At 59.2% G+C, this 22,079-nt stretch overlaps 1 protein-coding gene across 4 annotated transcripts in view; it reads left to right on the top strand.

Moving 5' to 3' along the window:
* SEMA3F (semaphorin 3F) overlaps nucleotides 1–22,079 on the top strand; it is a 39,111-nt gene that overhangs the window by 12,733 nt on the left and 4,299 nt on the right. For 3 of the 4 annotated variants that reach the window (XM_070776684.1, XM_070776683.1, XM_019984861.2), the window contains 11 exons: nucleotides 2,093–2,250; nucleotides 15,684–15,844; nucleotides 15,945–16,007; nucleotides 16,130–16,249; nucleotides 16,971–17,063; nucleotides 18,697–18,790; nucleotides 20,136–20,255; nucleotides 20,478–20,617; nucleotides 20,738–20,852; nucleotides 21,004–21,073; nucleotides 21,239–21,383. In XM_070776684.1, coding sequence (XP_070632785.1) covers nucleotides 2,139–2,250; nucleotides 15,684–15,844; nucleotides 15,945–16,007; nucleotides 16,130–16,249; nucleotides 16,971–17,063; nucleotides 18,697–18,790; nucleotides 20,136–20,255; nucleotides 20,478–20,617; nucleotides 20,738–20,852; nucleotides 21,004–21,073; nucleotides 21,239–21,383 — 1,233 coding nt within the window. In that variant the 5' untranslated portion in view covers nucleotides 2,093–2,138. The remainder of the gene's footprint in view (nucleotides 1–2,092; nucleotides 2,251–15,683; nucleotides 15,845–15,944; nucleotides 16,008–16,129; nucleotides 16,250–16,970; nucleotides 17,064–18,696; nucleotides 18,791–20,135; nucleotides 20,256–20,477; nucleotides 20,618–20,737; nucleotides 20,853–21,003; nucleotides 21,074–21,238; nucleotides 21,384–22,079) is intronic. The other variant, XM_019984862.2, reaches the window with a different exon arrangement.

The following is a 22,079-nucleotide window of genomic DNA, read 5'->3' as shown; positions in this document are numbered from 1 at the left end:
GGGCTGAGTGGAATGCATCCAGGGGCTGGCAGGGGAGAAGCAACTGTGGAAATGCCTGCCCCATCCCTATCTCTGTCCTCCTCCTCCTTCCTTCTCCTCCTCTCCTCCATCCCCCAAGCTGCCAAAGAGGGGGGCCTAGACTTGAGCCTGAGGCCCCAACAGATTTGAACATCCCCGGTTCACCCCTTTAAAAGGCCAAAGCATTGTGGGAGGTCCCTGTAGGGGCCCAGTGGAGCAGAGCCCTCCAGGTTCCTGGACTCCGTGGGGGGACTCCAACACTGTCCTTGGTGACCCTGACCTTGTCACCATGAAAATGGATGTAGGAGAAATGAGGTCACAGGGAGGAGGGGAGGCGAGTCACCCCAGCCCCCTGATACCTCGGATCAAAGCTCTCCAAGGGACTCAGCCTGCATCTAGCCCTCCCCGAGAGAGAGCTAGAGCAGCGTCTCCCCACTTCCTGAGCCCCACCCCACTAGCAGGTCGAGTTCTTGAACAAACATATATATATATATGTATATATATGCTTGTAAGGACTAGTGCAGGCATGCAAGCTTGGATGTGTGTATCCACAGCTGTTAGAGGGGCCTCCCAGGTGCACCCGAGGGTGCCAGTAACTGCACAGCCCTTTCTCCCACCCCCCCACCCCCCGCAATCAGGGCCTGTTCTTCAGTCAGCTCCAGCTTTGTGCCCCAGCGGACAGGGGGCACGGCTGGTTCTGATTCTCCCCTCCCTCAGCTAGCCTCCCTAGCACCTGTAATGGGAGGTTTTGATGGAACCTGAGAGGTACTGCAGGCACCCCGGAGGGGGTGTGTCCACAGAGAGCACCACATGGGGAATGGGCAGGCCACTTGAAGCTGCACTTCCTGTCCGAGGAATCACCAGTGGTTTGCTTGGCAGGAGAGGCAAGGGCTCAGGGGAGGTGGGTCCCGGGAGGACATCAGGGTCTGTCGAGTGGGACTGGACAGTCCTGATGTGGAGCCTTGCCTCAGTGGATGCCAGCCAGGGCAGGGGATTAACAGATCACAATACCCCTCACCCTCCCCTCCCCACCCCAGAGTCCTAGAAATGGGCCTAGGGTCCCTGTCTCCCATGGGAGAAGGAAGTAGACCTGGCAGTTCTGGGGGGTGGGGCTCACATTGTCATTGTTGCCCCCACCCACAGTGCATCTGGGTGGGGGGGTGTTGGGAAGTTGGCGCTGATTTTCGCCGGGAGGGAGCAATATGTTCTGACAACTGGTGCTGGGCTGCGTTTACCCAACAGCCAGCCTGCCTGGGGAGACAATATTTGAAAAACATTGTGTGGAAACTTGGGCCTGCTGGAGGTTTGTATCAGAGCTCTGCCGGGGACACTGAGGCTGGCTCAGACCCTGCCCCTGGCCTGCTGGCCACCCTAGCTCCCCTTCTTTGGTCTCTGTAGGCAGAGCTGGAAGTTTCGTGGGCAGGAAGTCCTTCTGTATGTCTGACCTGGATCCCTCCTGCTGTGATTTCAATAGAAGTAGACCCTGCTGTTCTTTGCCTTTCCTGTTCTGGCTGCTGTCTCTCTCTCTAGGCCATCTATGTGTTTCTCACTTATCCTCCGCTCTCTCCTGCTCCCAACTCAAATCATCAGGCTCAGGTTTCCCTTTACTGAGAGGAGAGATTTGGCTGGAGCCTGCAGGACTGGACCCATCTCTTCCCCCATTCCCTGAAGTGGGAGAGGAAGGAACAGCCCATTTGGTTGGGGGGTGGATGCATGGAAACTGGAGAAGGATGTAAGATCACCTCCTTGAGCTGAGTCCTGTGAACGGAAGTCTGGGAGCTGTGGTTCGGGAAGGGTTTGGAAAGGTCCGCTGGCCCCTGTTAGCCCTGTTGACCCTAGGCTGCACCCGGTTGCTTGGTCTTCAGACCCATTGTTAGGGACAGGAAAGTATATGAGATTTTCACATTATGGTATTCATGGCCCCAGGCTGAGGGTGTGAGCACAGAGGTACCTATCACCGTAGTTGTTCAGGTAGGGAAACTGAGGTCCCTTTGACAGAATTACACAAGAAAATGTTGGTCGGACAGGATACCTTGCTCTGCCTCACATATTTCAATCTTGTTCCTCCTCGCAGGTGTATAGACAGCTGCCTGACTCCTGGGCCCTAGGCCCCTTCCACAATGCCTGTCGCTGGTCTCCTCCTCTGGGCTTCCCTGCTCACTGGGGCCTGGCCAGCCGCCCCCAGCCAGGACTACCTCCCAGCCATGCCCCGGATCCGGCTCTCATATAAAGGTAAGAGGCTTCCTTGCAGTTCCCTGGCATCCCCCTGTCCAGAGCATGTTGTCCTGTTGCAAAGGAGAGAGAGGGAGAGGTCAAAGCAAGAAAGAACAAATTGTACAGCCACATGGGTCACACGGGGTGGTTTGTAGGGGTTGGGGGAGGTGGTGACTTGCTGGGAAAAGCTAGAGACTGGACTACTTAGACATTTAGAGAAGGGTCCTGAGTCTGGGCTGCTTCTAGAGCCAGAATGTATGGTCTCTGGGCTCAAGTCTGCAGGGTGTCTGTCCATGCGATGACTGGGGGAGACAGAGGTGTCACATCTTTCAGACTTGTGCTTGCAGAAGCCCTTCCCTGCCACTGGTCCTGCCCTGCCTGATCGATCAGACAGTCGGACAGACATTGAGGCCTCCAAAAGCTAGAGGAACAGGACCTGCTCCTCTGGGGTGTGATGTGCTTGAGTAACCATCCTAGGGGTCTCTAGGTGGGAGGGGCTTCTAGGAATTGGGGAGGGGGCTCTTGTGCTGTGACTGGAGGAGTCTAGGGCCCCTGGTGAGTTCAGGGGGAACATGTGCTGTTATGACAGGCCCGAGATCCCCAGTGAGCACTTTGCCTGAAATCACCGGAAGATTTTTGGGCTTCCCTGGTTGGTTCAGCCATAAAGAATCCACCTGCAATGCAGGAACCGCAGGAGATGTGAGTTTGATCCCTGGGTTGGGAAGATCCCCTGGAGGAGGGCATGGCAACCCACTCCAGTATTCTTGTCTGGAGAATCCCATGGACCAAGGAGCATGGCGGGCTACAGTCCATAGGGTCTCAAAGAGTTGGACACGACTGAAGCAACTTAGCACGCACACACAGTGGAGGCTTTTAATGATGAGTTGGGGTGTGCAGAGTGAGACACTGGTCCAGCTCCATCGCCTTTACAGCTAACCAGCTAGGCCGGTGAATACACGTGGCCCACATCCTCAGACATACCAGTGGCTCGCTCACTAGCCACTAACTCAAAGACGTGATCTAAAGAGTCTGCCCTTGGCCTGAGAAAAGACATAGCGACTGTGCCTGGGGGACCCGGGGTCACTGCTGAGTTTTTAGCCTTGGCCCTCCTCTGACCAGAGTGACTTTATTCAGCTGCCTGTCCTGGGGGGGCCAACTCAGCCCTGGCTGACTAGATTTCCAGATATACTTGCTAGGGTGAGTGGCTGGGCCAGCCTTTCCTTCCTCAGGCTTGATGAGGCCCAGCCCCTCCTCACCATGTTCCCATGTCCCCTAGAAGAACCCCTCTCTTGGCCCCCATATCATTCCTGCAACTTGATGGGGGGAGTGGGGAGTGAATTTCTGAGAGTGTGCCTAGGGAGGGAGGAGTCGTACGCAGGGCCCGAGAAATGGGCAAAAGAGTCGATCGTTCTGGGTCGTAAAAAACAACCCCTCTCCTAGGCCTGGGAAGGTGAGATATTCATTCCACTGATACTGCTACCATTCCCTGGTGGAAGTTCTCAGAGCATATTAATAAATATTGAAGGGGTCCCATCCTCCTCTTATTCCCTTCCCAACCCAGGGTGCTGGCAGGGAGAATAGAGCACCCCCCTACCCCCACCCAACAGGAGCTGGGAGGATGACTTGGTTTCCAGACCTTTGGAATCCTGGAGCCCAGACATCCACTCTGGGTATTTGTCATCATCTCGGAGACCTATGAGAGGAAGTAAAGGAACGAGACAGAGGGAGGGTCTCTGGACGCTCCTTTTAAACCTTCTTGGACCTGCAGGGGCAAAGGGACAAAAGATTTTGTTCCTGTTTTCCAGAGAGAGAAACTGAGGCTCAGATGAGGGCAGGGCCAAGGTCAGGCAGGAGGCAGAGGCAAGGCCAGAAATAGAACCCTGGTGTCCTGGTCTTGCCGACGCCTGACGCTCACATCGGTCAGGTCGATTCCCTCTCAATTAGCTCTGAAGCCGACACCCGCACTGACTAAAAGCCCAGCTCGCTGGCAGCCAGCCTGTGGCGCTGACTTGTGGAGCCTGGGGCGGGGCTGGAGGCTGCCTGGGGCCACCCCATCCCTGGGCCTCTGTGCCTTTGCACACGCAGGTTTCTCTGTCCTGAATGACCTTTCCGTCTCCCACGTGATCTCCTGTCCTACTTTTATGCGTGGATGCCACTTAGTTTAGTAGATACTTGAGTCCCTGCCATGCGCCAGGCCCTGTGCTGAGTACTTGGGACTGTGCAGTGAACAGGGTGGGGCGCTCCCAGACAAAGTGGCTTAAAAGGCAGTGGACACCCAGTTGGCCCATGCCTCCTGGGAGCCCAGCACTTACTGTGCACCAGGCCCCAGGCACCCTTCTCCCCTGTCATGTTGGATGGTCTCAGCCAGGACATACCTATGGCGCGGCCCTCAGTGGTGGGTAGGCCCTCAGTGAGCATTTGTGGAGTAAGAATGGAGACTGACAACTACGGAACCTGGGGGTCCTGGCCTGGCTGTGTCTAAGGGTGGGGGGACAGCCTCCTGCTGCATATACCCAAGGGGCGCAGAGAGGGCTGCTGTTAGGAGCCCTGATGGTCACGGCGGCTCCGTGCCTCAGCTTCTCCATCTGTGGATAGGTGAAAGCAGCTGGCCTACCAGGCCTCGGGAATTTGGCCTAGGCACATCCCCTCCCCTCCTTGGGCAGTTGGGAGATGCTAGTTCCAGCCCAATCAGCCCAGACCCTCTAATAAGCCAGAGGTGCTGCTGGTGTGAGGGGGGCCACGCTGCCCAGGACAGATAAAGGAACAAAGGCAGGAACTGGGCCAGGCTTGGGCTTGCTGCCTGCCCATCAGCCTGGGCACCCCAGCCAGGCCAAAAGCCTGGAGAGGGTGTAAGAAGGGGCCCAGTTGAAGCAGGAGGACTCCAATGGCCCATCTCCTGTCCTGTCCCACCAGAAGCACAGCCAGGGTCATGCAGAAATGAGGGTCAAGTGGGGAAGGCTTTCCGGAGCAGGAGAGGCATTCTTTGAGTGCTCATGGATGCTTAGAACTAGTGACCTGGCCAGCAGGACCTTCTTTCTTCCATCCATCCTTGCCTGGGCCTGGAGTCCTCTTAACCCCAGAGTCACTGGCCAAGTCTGGCAGGAAAAAATACCCTCCTTCCCCCACCCTGAGATTGTCCAAGCCCTGAGGTATCACCTCCCACTGCAGAGGGAGGTGTGAAGGTCCTGCCAGCTCCTTTGTTCAGCCTAGGGAATGTTTACTTTTTCCCAGGAAGCCACCCCCACAAGACACAGCTCCTGCCTGGGCTGGCTTTGGCCAGGACTTGAGGTCAAGAGGTGTTTAGAGAGGGAAAGGGGTCTTGTGATGACCTGAGGTGGCCAGGCTACTGAGAAACTGAGGCAGGAGTCGGGAGATGGAGTGGAAGGTCACCTTGCCAGGGGAGGTCAGGAAAGATGAAAATAATAGAAATAACAGTAGGTACCCGTGATGATAACCAAGTGGTAGTCCCACCAAGACCTGGGGAGGAGGGCTGCCTGGGTTTCCTGTGAGGAATCAGACCCAGAGGCTTTCCCCGGTCACTCAGGAGCCAGACTCAGATGGAACGTGGCTCCGCCTGATGCCCGAGCCTGTCCCAAGACTGAGGCTGGAGGGCAGGCTGGGGAGGCAGGCCCAGCCATCTCCCACGAGCTCAGGCTAAGCCTCGAGGACCCTGCAGTGCCGCCCGTAGCCTGTCCAGGCTTACTTCCCAAGGAAAGCACTGGGTTCGCACTGGGCAGGCTTCTTGTGCTCTTTCCCACTGGAGAAACAGCATCTGGGTTTGCTCCTTTCCTATGAATCCAGCTGTCCGCCACCCCAGCCCCTCCACTGATCAGAGTCCCCTGGGAAGCTGTCTCCCTTCAGAGAAGGAAAAACAGAGTCCAGGAGAGGAAAGAGCTCTGACATCCAGAGCAGCCCTGGGGTTCAGCCTTCTCAGACTGGGCGTATCTGGCTTGCCTGGTGGGAAGGACATTCTGTAGGTGGCAGGTGAACAGGTGGGTGCTGGTCACCACCCCCAGCCCACATCAGCCCAGCCTCTGAGTCTTTGGGGTAAATGGCCCAGAACAGGGCCACCACTTACATCATTTGTGTGTGGCTGAACGAGAGTCACCAGGCCTCCTTATTAGGAAATGAGGAGATTGGAGGTTAGGAAGGGTCACAGTCCGTTTACTTCACCCAAGGGAGAGTGAGTATGGGGTGAATACGGACTGAAGTGGAAGTGTCTCTAGCAAGCCTCATCTTAGCTGCCCTGACTGAGCAGGGGTGGGGGCAGGCCTGGGGAGCTTAAGGACCCTCCCTTGCCCCATAGGGGCTCCCTGGCCAGCCAAGCAGGCTTAGAGCTTGAGATTGAAAGGGAAGGGTGAGAAGGAGCTTGGAGGCCAGGGGTGGCACCAGAAAGCTGGGTAGATGGCTTTGACAATTACAGTGAAACTTGGCGATCACAAATTGGGGAGGGCTAAGTATTCCAGGATGAGCCAGACAAGGGAGGAAGGAAGACCCAAAGCACGAACTTGAGCCCAGATCCCTGCATCTGGGACCTCAGTTTTCCTGGAAATGGGAGCTACCCCCTCTCCTGAGATGGACCTTCAAAGTGGCCACTTGGGGAGTTGGGAGGTCCTGGGGGGCTGGTTGGCTGCCCCTCAGCTGGCCATGGATCTCCGTCAGAGAGAGCGGGGCAGGTCCTTGTGCTTGCTGAGAACCTGCCCGAGGCCCCGCCGGGGTCAGCCAGGCCAGGGCCGAGGGCCTCAGCTGTGGTCCTTCCAGGTCCCGCCAAGCTTCAGATGGGACCGCCGCTGGCTGGGCCTCCGCAGCACAGGCCTTGTCTCTGGGTGCCTGGCACGACGCCTGCCCCTCCCTCCCTGGCTCCAGCTTCTCTTGGCACGGAGTGAGGAGCTGGTGCATGCTCAAGGAGTAAATCATGTTCCTTGGCAGCCCCCGCTGCTTCGTAATCGTAAAGAATTTAAAGAGAAACCACCAAGATAAAAATCTCATCCTGGCTCATAAAGGCATCTTTTACCCTGTGGCTTGGGAGGCAGCGGCCTCAGAGTGGGCTCCTGGCTGTCTGCTGTGTATGCGCACCTCCAACCCCGTGACCCCTCCAGAGGTGGTGGGGGATCCAGAGGGATGTCTCCAAAGCTGCGGGTCTCCCTGACAACTGGGAGACCTCCATCTCCTCCCCCAGGTCAGGCAGAGCAGGGCACTTACATTTGGTAGAATGCAGAGGTGATGCTGTGCTGGTTGAGAGGGCTGGCCTGGAAGGCAGACAGACCCCTTCCTACCTTCTCAGCTGTGTGATCTCAGACGGGTAGCCTAAGCTTTCCCACCCCTGGTTTCTCCATGTAAGGTGAGGATGGCAGTGGTCCCGTGGAAGCAGCATCCAGAAGTCTCAAACTGCCCAGCTTGCATCCTGGCCGTGGGTAGACCTTACATAGTGAAGTCCCTCTGTGTCCTGTTGCCTCATCTGTAAAATGGGGATAAAAAATGATGCTGACCTCATTGTGTTTTGAGTATTAACTTTGTGTACACCGTTGTGGCTCTGGTGAAAGGAAGTCTCAGAAACTAGGAGCTACTCTGAGGTTAGCAGACGGGTGAGGGCTAGTCCTGGGGATGCCCAAGGAGTCTGCACCGCCTCACCTCTCCCTGTAGATTTCTACCCTGTGGTGAAGCAGACGGTGTCTGGAAAAGGCTGCAAAAGATGCCCTGAGCCCTGTGGGTGGAGTGGGGTCAGGAGGAGGAGGACTTCTGCCGTGAGCATCTGGACAGGCATTTTGGAGGAAGCTGTATCTCCACCCGGGGAAGGGAGATTTCTGGAAGAACAGAAGCAGAGGCGGTGTGTGTGGTGCAGCACTTGGGGAAAGGGCAAGATGCTGGATAGGGCTTGCTCTCGGTGGTAGGATATAAAGTTTGTGTTTTCTCCTTTTTGGGTTTGGTTTTTAAGCTCTTTCTTTCATGGCAGAGGTACCACATACATACTTGGGGAAAGACAGTGCATTTGGGGAGGGGATGCCCTGGGGGGGTCTCTCCAGAGACGGGTGCCACAGTCTGGTTTGTGCCCATGATCATGGTGCCCATGATCAGCTGCAGTGACCTCCCCATCCCCACCCCCAATCTGAGCACTGTTCTGGCTCCTACAGCTTGTGCTCGGGGTGACCAGACTTGGACTGCTCACTTGGGCATCTATACAACTGGGCCGAGAGTGTGTGTGCTTGGCCTGACCTGGCGCTGTCCTGGGAATCTGAGCCCCGCCTCAAGAGAGCCCTTGGAGCTTTGGAGAAGCAGAGAAGATTCCTGCTGCATTTTTCTTAGAAATAGCAAGAGGGCCTTTGCCAGAGGCCTGGATGCCAGAAGGCTCCGATCTGAATCCAAAGCCCAGCTCACGTGGGTGCCTGAGCTTGGCAGGCCTGCAGGCCCCCGCCCCCCCAGCTTGCCGAGCAGCCCCAGGGAGAGGGTGGAGGCCTCCTGGGCTCCAGACCCTGATCACTGATCCTGACCCAGCAAAGAATGGGGTCTGGGCGGTGGCTGCTGGCCTAGGTTCCAGGAGGCCGGCCGGTGGCCGCGGGAGGCCCAGCTAGGCTGACTTGTGCTGTTCCTACTGGGACTGCCGGCAAGTATTGCCCATCTGCTGCATCTCTGCAGGGCAGGGACAGTCCCAAAGTAACAGCCCCTCCAGGGACCAGGAGGCCTTTGGGGCAAAAGGCCTTGGCTCCACTCCCCTCCCCCCAGTCTTCCTTCCTTCCTGCCCCCTGGTCCCCTCTTGCCTCCATCTCCTCCGTCACCACCATGAACCCTGCTTGGCTTCCTACCCGGACATGCTCTTTCCTCTCAGGTCTCTGCACCCGGCCAAGAACCTTGTTTCTTCCCATTTAGGGCTCCATGCTGATGCCCTCATTTCCTTCCAGGAGCAGAGTCCACCGTGTGGACCTGCTGGTCAGCCCGCGTGGGTGGCTCCTGTCAGTCTTACACTATAACTGCAGAGCAGCTGCTAGAATGCGGGGGCCTCATGGGCTCCTGCGGCATCCGGGATAGAATGGGTGGCACTCCGGGCTCCTCTACCCAAGGCTGCCCATGCTGTCATTTTGCTCAGCACTCTCCAAGTCCCAGCACCAGGCCTGTGTAGAGTACTCGCTGCCTTTCTGGACTGGTGACCAGCTGAGTCCTGCTGGACTCCTGACACAGCCCCACCATATGCCCCAGGGCTGACCCTGAGCACACAGCTGCCTGTGTGATTATGCCTCAGTTTCCCCACCTGAATACTGGGGAGGGAGCTAAGACGGTCTGGGATACCCTGGGAACCTCTGGGTGGGTGAATGGGCCTGCAGGGACGGACTCCAGGAGTCTGAAGAGGGTAGAGATGGGGGCGGGGCCCAGGGCAGGGGGAGGGTCCTGACACCCACCAGCCTGTTGGTCCTATCCTGGCCTGTCCGTCTGGTTGATTTATCAGAGTAAATGAGCCATGGAGAGTTTGTTGTCTTTTGCAGTCACAGAGGGGAGGAGGAGGTGGAGTAAGGAGTGAGGGGCTTCCGGGCCAGGTCTGGAATGTGGGAGGAGGGGTGGGCCCCCAGGCCTGCGGAACTGGAGGCTCTGATCCACTCTCCCCACCTGAGAAAGGGATGGGTAACACCCTCCCCTCAGGACCCGCCCCTCTTCCCACTCACTTCCCACTTCTTGGGGGCACATTCCAGTGTGAGCTGCTTGCCTGGCTCAGGCCCTCTCCTCCCACCCCAGGCTTGGGGGCTACCCTGCTCCTTCAAGCCTGCCTCCTTGACCACACTGTGTCTTTTCCAGGCTGGGCTAGAGCTCTGAACTTTGCCTGGCCCACAGATTGCCAAAGGTGTCCTCCTAGGCACACCATTCGGGTCCAGGTAGGATGTCCTGGCCGCTGGAGCCACCAGCCCAGACCTAGAACAATCAGGCATCATGTGGGCCTGGGGCTGGGCAGGGTTCAATGGAGGCACCTGGATGGAGGGCCCCCTACCAGCTAGGACACAATGATTGAAAGTCATTGGACATCCTTCTTGGGGAGAGGTGTAGGGCCAACCTCTGCTCTCCTCCTGTGTGTGCCAGAGGGTGACCTTGCTGCCGCTTCCCACCTGCTGGTTTTTCCTGGGTCGGGATGAGCTGTGCCCCCAGCCTGTCTTCTCCTGGGCGGGGCAGGTGGGCGCTGGGGCGGAACGGGCGTGGGAACAGCATGCCTGGGCCTGCCGGGCCCCAGCCTCCAGCCCTTTGCCCCTAAAATGGGAGGGGAGCCCGCAGCAGAGTTTAGCCCAGCTGGGCTGCTCCAGCTTGGTGTTTACTGAACAGCTGCAGTGTTTACAGTAGCTCTTGAGAAGGGGCCCCTTGTTCCAGAGGATTTCCTATCCTGAGGGTCCCATCAAGGTCTGATCTTACCACCTCCCCATATCCCTGGGATAGGCATGTCAGGGAGCCAGAGACTACAACCATCTCCACCCTCTCGGCCACTGTCTTGGTGCCTGTCCCTCCGCTGTCCACTCTGGCCTTGGGTCCCTCTCCCCTGGAGAAGCTGACATTCCCAGGAAGTGGCAGCTCTAAGTGGTAAAATACGGTAACAGGGTCCCCAGTTCAGACTTTTAAATTAAATTCAATCAGAGCTGTTATTGAATATAAACACGCGGAGTCATTTACATGTTAATTATGTTGAATGGACTACGAGGCCATAATTAGTTGCTAATTGGGTGAGAGCTGCTGTAATTGGTTTTGCTGGCACCGACCTGGCTCACCTGCCTAGGGGGAAGAGGGGCGAGTATGGATGGCTCCTAGGGAGGCCTGTGGGTCTCCGCTCTGGACAGCCTGATGCAGAGATGGGACTGGAGAGGGAAGAGTTTGATGGGCTTGGGGCCAGAGGAACCTAGAGTCTGCCCCCCATCCCAGGAAGCAGACAGATTAAGCCCTAGGCAAACCCCTAGGTCTGGCTTCTAGGGGTTCCCATCTAGAACATCCCGAGGGGTGGCGGAGGGAAGGGACTGGGGGAATCAGCCCCTGAATCAAAGGTGATGGCCTCCCCTGCTCAGCCCCATGTGGGACCTGGACCTGAATAAATGGTACGTGCCTAGGAGAGGATTAGCACAAGGCACATGTCACCCCGGTGTATCCCTGCAGATGCCGGGACCCTGGCACTGAGGTGTGTGGGAGGTGGGGTGCTGAGCAGGGAGAAAGATGCCTGCAAAGGCTTTAGGGCTGCCCTGCCCCCTGCTCAGCCTGGCTGGAGCTCCGGGGTTGCAAGGCTGCGGCCAGGGGCTGAGGCCTTCCGGCTGGCCGCTCATTAAAAGAGGATTAGGCTGAGAGCCAGGGGGCCAGCCCAGCCCCTAGGCCTTCCTCTGGGGCCCCTCACAGCTTGGGGGAGTGATGAAGGGGCTGGGGGCCACCCCTGCCCAGCGCCCACGAGGGTGTCCAGGAGGGACCCTTCCCCTTCTGCTCCTGCCCCCATCTCCTTTTCCATCTTGGTTTCCCTCCTCAGAAGGACTGGAGGATAGAGACCTAACAGAGACCCTGGCACACCCCTGCCCCTCACCCTCTGCCTCATTTCTCTTCATCTTAGGAATTAGGGCTGCCCCAGCCCACATGAAGTCAGAGGTCAGGGCTGGGCTGCCAGGACCTGTCCATCAGCTCGCAGTACCCATGCACAGCCCCGGAGGTGACACTGTCAGTCAAGGCCTGCTGCTTTGTAGGGCTGTAACCAAGGGGGCGGGGTACCCATCTCTGCTCCAAGACCCCCCTCTTGCAGCAGCCCCTGCCTCACTGGCGACAGACCTGGTGTCCTAGAGACGGGCAGCAGGGGTCGGGGGCCGCCCACTCGGGGTCTGCGGGTGAGGGCTGCAGACACGCCCCCTCAGCACTATCCTCGCCCACCTCCTCCTTTCAAGTGAGGCATCAAGTGCTTCCCAGAGAGGAGGAAACAGAGACCCCCCAGGATTAGGCTCCTCTATGCTGAGAAAGTTCCTGCCCATGGACCTTTGCCAGGCCGTTCTGGGCCAGGACCCCAAGTGTCTAATGGCCATGGGAGACTGTCAAGGCTGGGAACGGCTGCGGAAATGAGGTGGCCGATGCCAGAAAAGGCTCTTCCTTCCCGATGACGGGAAAAGCCTTCCCGGATGTTACCCCACCCAGCCTGTGCCCAGCCTGCAAGAGGGCCTGGGGGTGGGGAGCTCGTCCCTGGAGCATCACCCAGGCACACCACCCTCTCTCCCCAAAATGAGAGCTCATCCAGACTTGAATCCCTGGCACCCGCAGAGCCTTGGATTGGGCTGGTTGTGCCCTGGCCCCTCCGTCTGTATTTTCCTGGGGTTGCGGCAGGGGGGTGACACTCCTGCTATCAGAGCTGGGCCTGGAACAAGTGGAGCAGAGGTGGGGACTGGCCTGAGGACGTGAGCAGCCTGGGTCCATGTCAGCTCCTCCTCGCACACCCATGCCTGCTTAGGCCCCCAAGTGCCCTGGGCCCAAGTCCCTGCCCCTCACTGGAGCTGGCAGCCCTAGGCTGTAGGCCTGCTGACGCTGCAGGTGTCAGAGCAGGATGCCCAGGACTACTCAGCCACCACCTGCCTTCAGCCGCACTTCTTGGAGGAGTGAAGACCCCCTGTTCTTTCACCCTGTGGCAGAGGGGAGGTGGGGACAGGATACTAGTTTCAGTCCTTGCCTGGTGACCTAAGGTGAGCACCACTCTCCCCTGGGCCTCAGTCTTCCTGTCTGGAGCTGGGGCTGCAGGGCTGTCACAGGGACCCTTGTTGTAATTCTTTACTACAATCTGGTTTGCAGGAAATGAGCACTCAGTGACCCCAACTGGGCTCCTGAAGCCCATGCCAGGAGCCCATGGCAGGGCCAAAGATTCCTGACCCCTGTCCCACCCCTTCCCTACTCTATACAGCCTTATGGGGGTTCCCCACACCTGCCTGTTTCCACAGTGACCAAAACATCACATCCTGTGACAACAGAGCCATTGACGCCATATCCCGTGGCCACTGGGAGGGGTCCCGAGGGTCCTGAGTCATGTGCCCTGTAAGTGGAGGACGAGTCACCTTCCGGCCCTGGCCCTCCTGGCAGGCAGTCCCCACCACCACCACCAGGATGGGCTCTGCCAGAGCTGCCCCCTCCTTCGGTCCAAAAGGCCATGGACCTGGGCGGGAATCCTGCGCTCTGCGCACTCCGATGTGTCACTTTCCTGCTCTGCCTGTCATCTGTAAACTGGATGCTGTGAGCACAGGGCTTTGCTCATGATAGACACGGGATGACTAAGACAAGGGATGATTCCCTCCATTCCCATCTCTACCCACAGGGTGGGGACCCGGAGGGAGTGAGGGAGGGTCAGGTCACCGAGCCTCCTGCTCCTCCTGTAGGTCTGTTTCCTCACTGCTGAATGGCCCTCTCCTCTGTCCTCGCAGCACTTTGAACTTGAGAGGGGGATTTGGAAAACTTGAGGGGTCCTGGCACTGTAGAGTGGGAGGGCTCAGATTATAGGGGCCCATGGGGCTGGGCAGGGATGTAGGGATTATAGCCGGTTGTATCCCTGGGGCTAGATATTTGAAATTCCCCCCAACCCTAGATCTCTGTGTCTGAAGGTGCCCACTTGAGCCTCGCCTCCCTTCCCTCTGTTGCCCCCCAAATGCCCCCTAGCCCAGCAGGACGGGTAAGGGCACTGTCAAGGCCATGCCCCCAGCCAGGGTATAAATAACCCCTGGCGGGCTGTCCCAGCCTGGGGGGGCTCCGCTGGCAGCCCCACTTCCTCTCTGGCCACTTCCTGGCCCTGGGGGTGAGGGAGTGTTTACTTTCCTGTTGTCACGATGGCTGGGTGGCCAGGCGGGGGACTCCGAGTGGCCCAACAACAGGTGCAGGACAGGTGCCCAGGCTGCCCTGCCCAGGACTTCAGAGGCACCGCCAACGAGGCCGAAGCCAGGCAGGGATCGGCCCTTTGATCCCTTGGCGTCCCTGCGTCCCAGCGGTGGGCCAAGGTCATCACCTGTATTCTTTTGTTGCCATAGTCAGGGCTGGGCAGGGCACGGCCTCGGACGTGGCCTCCGGGTCTGCTGTGGGAGTCCCCTGGCTCCTGGCCCGCCTCACACGCCCATCTCAGCACATCCTGAAGCTCCCATTCAGAGCTGCTCTCAGGCTCAGCCTCTCCAGCCCCCTTCCCAGCTCTCCAGAGCACAGCGGGGGGTCAGGGTCAGCCAGGCCAGTCAGAGACAACTGCCCCTAGTAGAAGGCAGCCTGGGCTAATGGGAGAGAGCCCCCTGCTGGTTCCACCTTGAGGAGGACCTCAGATCCCAGCTGTTCCCCCTCTCCAGGTCTCTCCCTCGAGTGCCCCACCTGTGAAATGGGTCACCAGCTGTGGGGCAGGGAGATTGCACATGTTTGATCTCCCTTGGGTGCCTCATGTGGCGTAGGACCGATATGTACAGGTGTGTATACCTGGGCTGGGTGCATACATGCATACTGTTGGTTCTGTGTGCCGCCAGCTCAAGTCTCCTGTGCTGGTGAATATCCATCACCCTGGTTACAATCAACTCCTCTCTGGTGGAGCTGAAAATAGCTGGGGGTGGGTGGAGGAGGGGCCTGCCACAGGGACCCCTCGGAACTCCCTCTCCCAGAGGAGGAAGGTTCCCAAGTTTCCTGGAATCCTCTGTCATTGGCGTGTCACTAGCTAAGTTCCCTCCTGTCTTTCATCCTCAGAAAGGACGGCTTTCCCCCAGCAGCCTGTGGGTCAGTGGGCCACATGGAAGGGAAACTGATGAGTCAGATGGACACTGCTCCCAGCCCCTGGGGGTGCTGTAGCTCTAGAGGGCAGGCCTCTTTCCTGGGAAGGACTTCCTGGCTAGTTCCAGGAAGTGGCCTGAGGGTTCCACCATCAGCAACCCCATGGGGTCTGGGGGAAGCCCAAGATATCTTGGGCAGTTTGCTTCCAGCAAGGCTTTCCGGTGTCCTGGCTAACCTGCTTCTGACACGGTGGGGACCTTGTGTGTGCCCGCTTTGCCCCCTGCCTTGTTGGCAGCTGGGGTGAGGACTGGGTGCCCCGGCTCTGTGCCAGCGTCTTCGGGCTTCCCTTGATGCACCTGCCCCCACCCCCACCCCCCTGCTCATTAACCCTTTTAGGCCCCTGTGGGAAGCTGGCCCCACCCTGAGCGTGGGAGCATTAACCCCCACCTGAGCAGAGTCTTTGATGCCATCACGCACCCTGGCCTGCGCCCACTGTGCTTTCATTGGGACCTGGAGACTGGCTGGGCTGCTGATGAATCAGGGCCCCAGCTTTGGGTGTGGCCCCTTCCCTGGCTTGCCCACCCGTCGTCCCATTTTCTCCTCCGAGAATGTCAGGAACTCAAGAGGTTACCAAGAAGGCTCTGCAGGGGAAGCAGAGGGCTAAGAGGACTGTGGGGCGGGGTTACTGCCTCTGTCGAGGGGATGCTGGCTGGCCTCCAGGTGCCCACTGCTGCCCTACCCTCCGCCCACAGAGCTTAAGGCCACAGGCACCGCCCACTTCTTCAACTTCCTTCTCAACACAAGCGACTACCGAATCCTGTTCAAGGACGAGGACCACGACCGCATGTATGTGGGCAGCAAGGACTACGTGCTGTCCCTGGACCTGCATGACATCAACCGCGAGCCCCTCATTGTAAGGGCCAGGCCAGATGTGGGGCGGGGGATGCTGGGGGACGTGAGCCCCAGGGTGCGGGGCCCCTGCCGGCAGGCCCTCTGATCCCCCTCTCTGGCAGATCCACTGGGCAGCCACCCCACAGCGCATTGAAGAGTGCGTGCTCTCAGGCAAGGATGGCAACGTGAGTGCAGTGGGGTCCACGGGTAGGCTGGGGTGGGGAGGGCAGGGGGCACGGGGACCCCAGGAAGGCATGGGGCCTGGCAGGCATCTGGGGCATCTCCTTGGCTTTCCCTCCGGCCCCAGGGTGAGTGCGGGAACTTCGTCAGGCTCATCCAGCCCTGGAACCGAACACACCTGTACGTGTGTGGCACCGGAGCCTACAACCCCGTGTGCGCCTATGTAAACCGTGGCCGCCGCGCGGAGGTAAGCCCCGCCCCGCCCCGGCCCGATGCCGCCCCCACTAGGAGCTGCCTTCCAGGGTTCTGACGGGAGCACGGGCCTGAGCCCCAGCCCTGCCACCTCCTGGCCCTGTGGCCGTGGGTGAGTGACTTCTTCCACCTCTCAGAGCCTCCGTTTCCGCACCTGAAAACGGGACTTATAGCTGCCTTTCTCACAGGTCGGTGTGAGGAGGCGGCAGTGAGCTGATGCTCTCAGAGCACTTAGCACTGTACCTGGCGTGTAGTAAGCACTCACTCCATACCCGGCAGCAGTTCTCTTGGCTTTGCCTGTGGACGGTGCCCCCTGCAGCCAACCCAGAGGGCCTGGCGGGGGCCTCAGCATTAGGAGGCTGGATGCCTGGGTCAGCTTCTGCCGCACGGCCTGGGGGAGAGCTGCCCCTTCCTCAGCTCTGCCCGCCCACCTGCCCGCTTCTACCCCACTCCATTTCCATGTGGGCATGCGTGTGAGCTGGTGTGACCTTGTAGAGTGTGTGTGAGAGCGACTGGACTGAAGGGGCATGGGTGTGTGCAGGCGTGCCCCAGCTGTGTGGACATGTCCTCACGGCGATGAGCCATGTGTGAGCTCAGGGGGCCCAGGTGCGCCTGTGTGTGTCCCTGGCATGTGTGGTGTGAGAGGCTGGCAGCCCAAGCCCGCTCCCCCAGCCCCTGCCACCCCTGGCTCTAACCCATGTTCCTCGTCTTCTCAGGCCACTCCCTGGACCCAGATGCAGGTGGTCAGAGGCCGAGGCAGCAGAGCCACCGATGGCGCCCTCTACCCGACGCCCACAGCCCCACGCCAGGTGGGCCTCATCCCTCCAGGCCCTTGCCAGCCAGTACTGCCTCAGCACCGAACTCACCCCGGGCCTGACCTTCCAGCCAGGAACCCGCACCCCAGGCCAGCCTCCCCAGGGTTTTCTGTCTACCTGTGTGCCCCCTCCCACCCCTTTCCCTGCAGTGCCCTCAGGCTCTGAAGGCATTCCCAGTTGGACTCGTGTCAGCCTCAGTGTGACGAGAAATCATGAAGTCACCAGTTGGGGAAAACAGGAGCCCTGGGGACAGCCATCCCTCCACCCTCAGAACACGTGTGTAGACATGTGTGAGCACATACCAACATACGCGTGGGCACGCGTAGGGCACTCTCCAGCCCACACCTTACTCAGCACCCAGTGCGGGAATATGGCGCGTATGTTCAGCCTGACGTAGCTCTCAGGGGTTCGTGCCCCAGGCCTCCCTGGTCGTGCATTAATGCAGGTGTCCTGCATACCCCCATGTCCGGGGTGGAAGGGGCAGAACTGTGTTTCTACTAGGCTTGACCTGGGACAAGGCTGGGCTGGGGGGCACTGGAGGGAGGGGGCACTGGGGGCCGGGGCTGGGGGGGGCCGGGGCTGGGCAGGGGCGGGCAGGGGGGCAGAGGCTGCCGGTGAGTGACAGAGCAAGTGGTCACTTGAGCTGGTGTGTCTGTGGCAGGGAGTGCTGAAAGGTGGGACCGCTCAGACTGTGTGTGTGCGCTCCCAGGGTGTGAACAATGGGTTCCGTGTGTTGGCTGTGGCGCGTGCCGAGCTTTGTGTGCAGCCCCGTGTGTGTGCAGAGTGGAACTGGAAGCAGGCCTGTGTGCACCTTCCCATCACCATCCCTGCCCCCTGCTGCGCCTTCTTCCTGCCTCTTGCCTGTCTCTTCTCCCTCCCTTAACCTCGTGAGCTTGTCCTGGTCCCAGTGCCTCTACCAGCCTGCCTCCTAGCATCTGCAGGGATGGGCTGGGAGGTCTGGGGGGCTTTGTGAATTCCACGTGGTCCAGGCTAGACCCCTCAACTCCCAGCTCCCCACAGAGATGTGTGGGGCTGGGGGCTCTGCTGAGGGGCAGGGAAAAGGCCCTGCTCTATTAGTTTGTCCCAAGGACCACAGGTAGGGCGCAAAACCCAGCAGCACAATAACCTCAGAGCCCTCGGGCCTGGCAGGACCTGACGGCAAAGGGCAGGACCCCAGGCCCTTGGCCAGTCCCCCTGCCCTGGTCAGGTCGGCAGCCCTTCTGTGGCCTGAGACTGGCAGCCACAGCTCAGAGAGGTGTGCCTCTGTGGCCCACTGGGGGGCCCTGGGCAGAGTCTTCCTGAACCAGTTGGCATGGAGGGGCTGAAGCCCCCATAAGCCCACCTCATGCCCCTCTCATGGTCCTCAAACCAGAGTCCTCTGAGACCTGTGATGTCCAGGTCTTATCTGAGACCTGGACCAGGAAGCAACTTCTTGGGAACCCACAGCATGGCCGTGCCCTGGGACACCTGGCCAGATGGAGTTAAAACCCAGTGAGATCTGGGAAGGGAAGCAGGGTGGCTTCAGGGTTCCCCTGGGGGCTCACTGTCACCCTGGGAGCCTGGTGGACCTCACCTTCCCTGGCTGTGGGACAGCCTGGACGACGCTGCGCCCCTCTCTGCCCTGCAGGATTACGTCTTCTACCTGGAGCCTGAGAAGCTCGAGTCAGGGAAGGGCAAGTGTCCCTACGACCCCAAGCTGGACACAGCCTCAGCCCTCATCAGTGAGTGCCCTCACCCCACCCCAGTTCTGTGGCCAAAAGGTGTGACCTCTGCCTCTGGAGCAGGGAGCATGGCTCCAGCACTTATCCCAGGGAAGAGACTGTGAGATTGCCATGTCTGAAACCCGTCCCCCGCAGTGTGGCCTCTCTTGGAAAGGGGAAGGGTACAGACCAGACCCCAGTAGCTGAGGGGCAGAGACGAGGTGGCATGAGTCTCCATCCAGCCCCTTGGATGGGGGGTGGGGTGGGGATAGGCTCAGGGGGCCAGATTCTACCCTGAAATCCACATTGGGGTCCATGTGAAGATCAGAGCCCTCCAGACTGCAGCCTCCCTGGGAAAAGACAAGTGGGGTCTGCACTGAGGCCTGTATGAGGGCTGGTCCCAGAGTGTGCCTTAGATTGTCTGGGAGACCAGGAGAGGCCCACAAGGCAGCACCAATGGAGGGTGTTGGCCCAGAGACTGACTGGGAGAGTTGGTTTCTGGTCTGGCCAGGTGTCTGGGGGAGTTGGGAGAAGGTTCTCTGAGAAGGAGTCCTGCCTGGGGCCTCAGGAGCAGCTGCAGGCCCCTACCCCCAGGTCGGGCAAGCCCCATGCTGACCCAGGTCCCTGCACTCAGCCTGTTTTCCGGCTGCCCAGCAAGTCTGCCTCTCAGCAGCTGCTGGGCAGTGTGCCACCTCCAAGCCTGGGAAAGGCAGTGGGTGGGCTTTATCTTCCCCCATCTTGGGAAGAAGGTCTCCTAGCTGGATGGCAGGATCCAGACCAGGGAGTCCGATGGGGGAAGACCAGACCTGCTGGGAGGACCTTAGAGGAGCACCCTTGGAATGGTGTGCTGGAGCCAGCGCACTTCAGATTTTCTGTTAAATGTTCAGGTATTTTGTGGGCCAGCTATTAAACACAGATATTATTAAAAAGTCAATTATATAAGCTTACAGTTAAATTACTGTAAAGACAAAGTTTGTAAAGATACTCCAAACTCATTACTTCCTAATTATTTTACTACGTTTTATTATTATCTATACTCTTGAGATTATTTACATCTTCTGTGAATATCCGTGAGAAATACTATCCACTGGTTTGAGCAGCTCTTCCCCACTCTGCTCGGTGATTCAGGGTAATGGCTTGAAATCAGCCATAGTGGGAGCATTTACACCATAGATATTGGCTCTGGCTGCTTATCAGAGTCAACTGCGACCAATCCCAGTCTTCCGAGAACCAGTCGTCAAAACAGTCCCCAGCGCCCCACTGGTGGTACAACTGCCTGGGAGAACCTGAGCGGGGGAGATGGGCCCCTGCCCCGGAGGTCACCTGAGCTGTGCACTGTCCCCCTGACTCACTGGCCCACCTGCAGATGAGGAGCTCTATGCAGGCGTGTACATCGACTTCATGGGCACGGACGCAGCCATCTTCCGCACCCTTGGCAAGCAGACGGCCATGCGCACGGATCAGTACAACTCTCGGTGGCTCAATGGTGAGAACAGCCTGCAACAGCTCTAGCGGGCAGCATGTCTGGGGTGCTGCACGGAGACCCTAAGGCAACACTCATGGAAAATCTGGGGGCCCTTGACTGGCTAGGGCAAGGGTGGTTTCTTATCCCGGGTTAAGGGAAGAGTTGGGGGTGTTCCTGCACCTGACCTGGGCAAGAAACCTTGTCTGAGGAGGGCCCTGCCTGCTGACTCCTGCCCGCCCGCAGACCCTTCTTTCATCCACGCCGAGCTCATCCCTGACAGTGCCGAGCGCAACGATGACAAGCTCTACTTCTTCTTCCGTGAGCGGTCCATAGAGGCGCCGCAGAGCCCTGCCGTGTACGCCCGCATTGGGCGGATCTGCCTGGTACGAAGCCCCTTTGCTGCCCCCTGCCCAGGCCCAGTCCTGGCTCTTGTCAGCCGGGCTTTGGCGGGGTCTTGGGGGTGAGCGAGCTGATCTGACTCAGCTCCTGCCCACCCCCACCAGAATGATGACGGCGGCCACTGCTGCCTGGTCAACAAGTGGAGCACATTCCTGAAGGCAAGGCTGGTCTGCTCTGTGCCAGGCGAGGATGGCATCGAGACCCACTTCGACGAGCTCCGTGAGCACCTGGGCGGGGCCAGTGGCCACTGCAGGGGAGGGCGGCCAGATGGGTAGTCAGGAAAGCTTGGTGTGCCCCCTCCCTGGAGTGGGCAGGGCTCTGGGGCTCCTGGCCAGGGTACACTCCCAGCCCCCTCTCTTTCTATCCCCAGAGGATGTGTTTGTCCAGCAGACCCAGGATGTGAGGAACCCAGTCATCTACGCTGTCTTCACCTCCTCGGGGTGAGGCTAAGGCCAGGGCCAGCAGTAGCAGCGGGTGGCAGTTTGAGGGGCTATGACTTGTGGAGGACCCCATCCTGGTGGGGAGCTGTGGGCGAAAGCAGGCTGGGGAGGGGCCCTGGGCCAAGGGTCTGCCCCACCCACAGCAGCAGCCTGCCCTGCCCGCAGCTCTGTGTTCCGAGGCTCTGCCGTGTGTGTCTACTCCATGGCTGACATCCGCATGGTCTTCAATGGGCCCTTTGCCCACAAGGAGGGCCCCAACTACCAGTGGATGCCCTTCTCAGGAAAGATGCCCTACCCACGGCCCGGCACGGTGAGGACCACGCTCAGCCTGCCTTTCCCCTTCCTCTCTTTCTACGAGACCTCTGCTGGGTCAGGCCCTTTGCAGACGTGGGCCCCACCATTGTGACACTCATAGCCAAGTGGCGGGCGGGGGGAAGGGTGGACCACACACACGTATAAACTCCCTATTCACCCGCTATAAAGTTGAAGTTAAAAAGAAAACTCCACCGTTTACAAACAGTGTCAGGCTGTGAAAGAAGCCAGCTAGGATCCTGAAACAGAGACGGTGGCTGGGTGTGGCAGGGTGCACCCTCTGGGGGCAGGGGCAGGGGTTGTTGGGGAGCTAAAAATTGTGGGGGAAGTCTTCAAGACAGGCTGGAGGTGGGGGGGTGGGCAGGAGCCCCTGCAGGGAGGCGACCCACCGGATCTTGGTGTGATGGGGCCACTGCAGGAGTGGAAGCAGGAACACATCATGATCCGATCACATGGCTAGGCTGGGGCAGGAGCTCCCGCTGAGCAGGGGGTGGAGTCGGGGGCAGGGGTCTGGAAGAGCAGTCTGAGGAAGCAGACAAGTGGGTGGGGATGAGGACCTGGAAAGGCCATGGTCAGCTCTGCCAGATGGCTGCCACAAGGTCATGGCACGTGAGCTGGGGAGATGGCCATGGGACCTGGCCAGGTGAGACCTTGGGACCTCAGCTGGAGCAGGACCTGCAGAGACGTTGGGTGG

This window comes from Bos indicus, chromosome 22, assembly GCF_029378745.1.
Source record: "Bos indicus isolate NIAB-ARS_2022 breed Sahiwal x Tharparkar chromosome 22, NIAB-ARS_B.indTharparkar_mat_pri_1.0, whole genome shotgun sequence".
In the NCBI taxonomy this organism is placed as follows: Eukaryota; Metazoa; Chordata; class Mammalia; order Artiodactyla; family Bovidae; genus Bos; species Bos indicus.
Note: the sequence above shows the minus strand (reverse complement) of the source record. Positions and strands in the feature narration are given on the sequence as shown.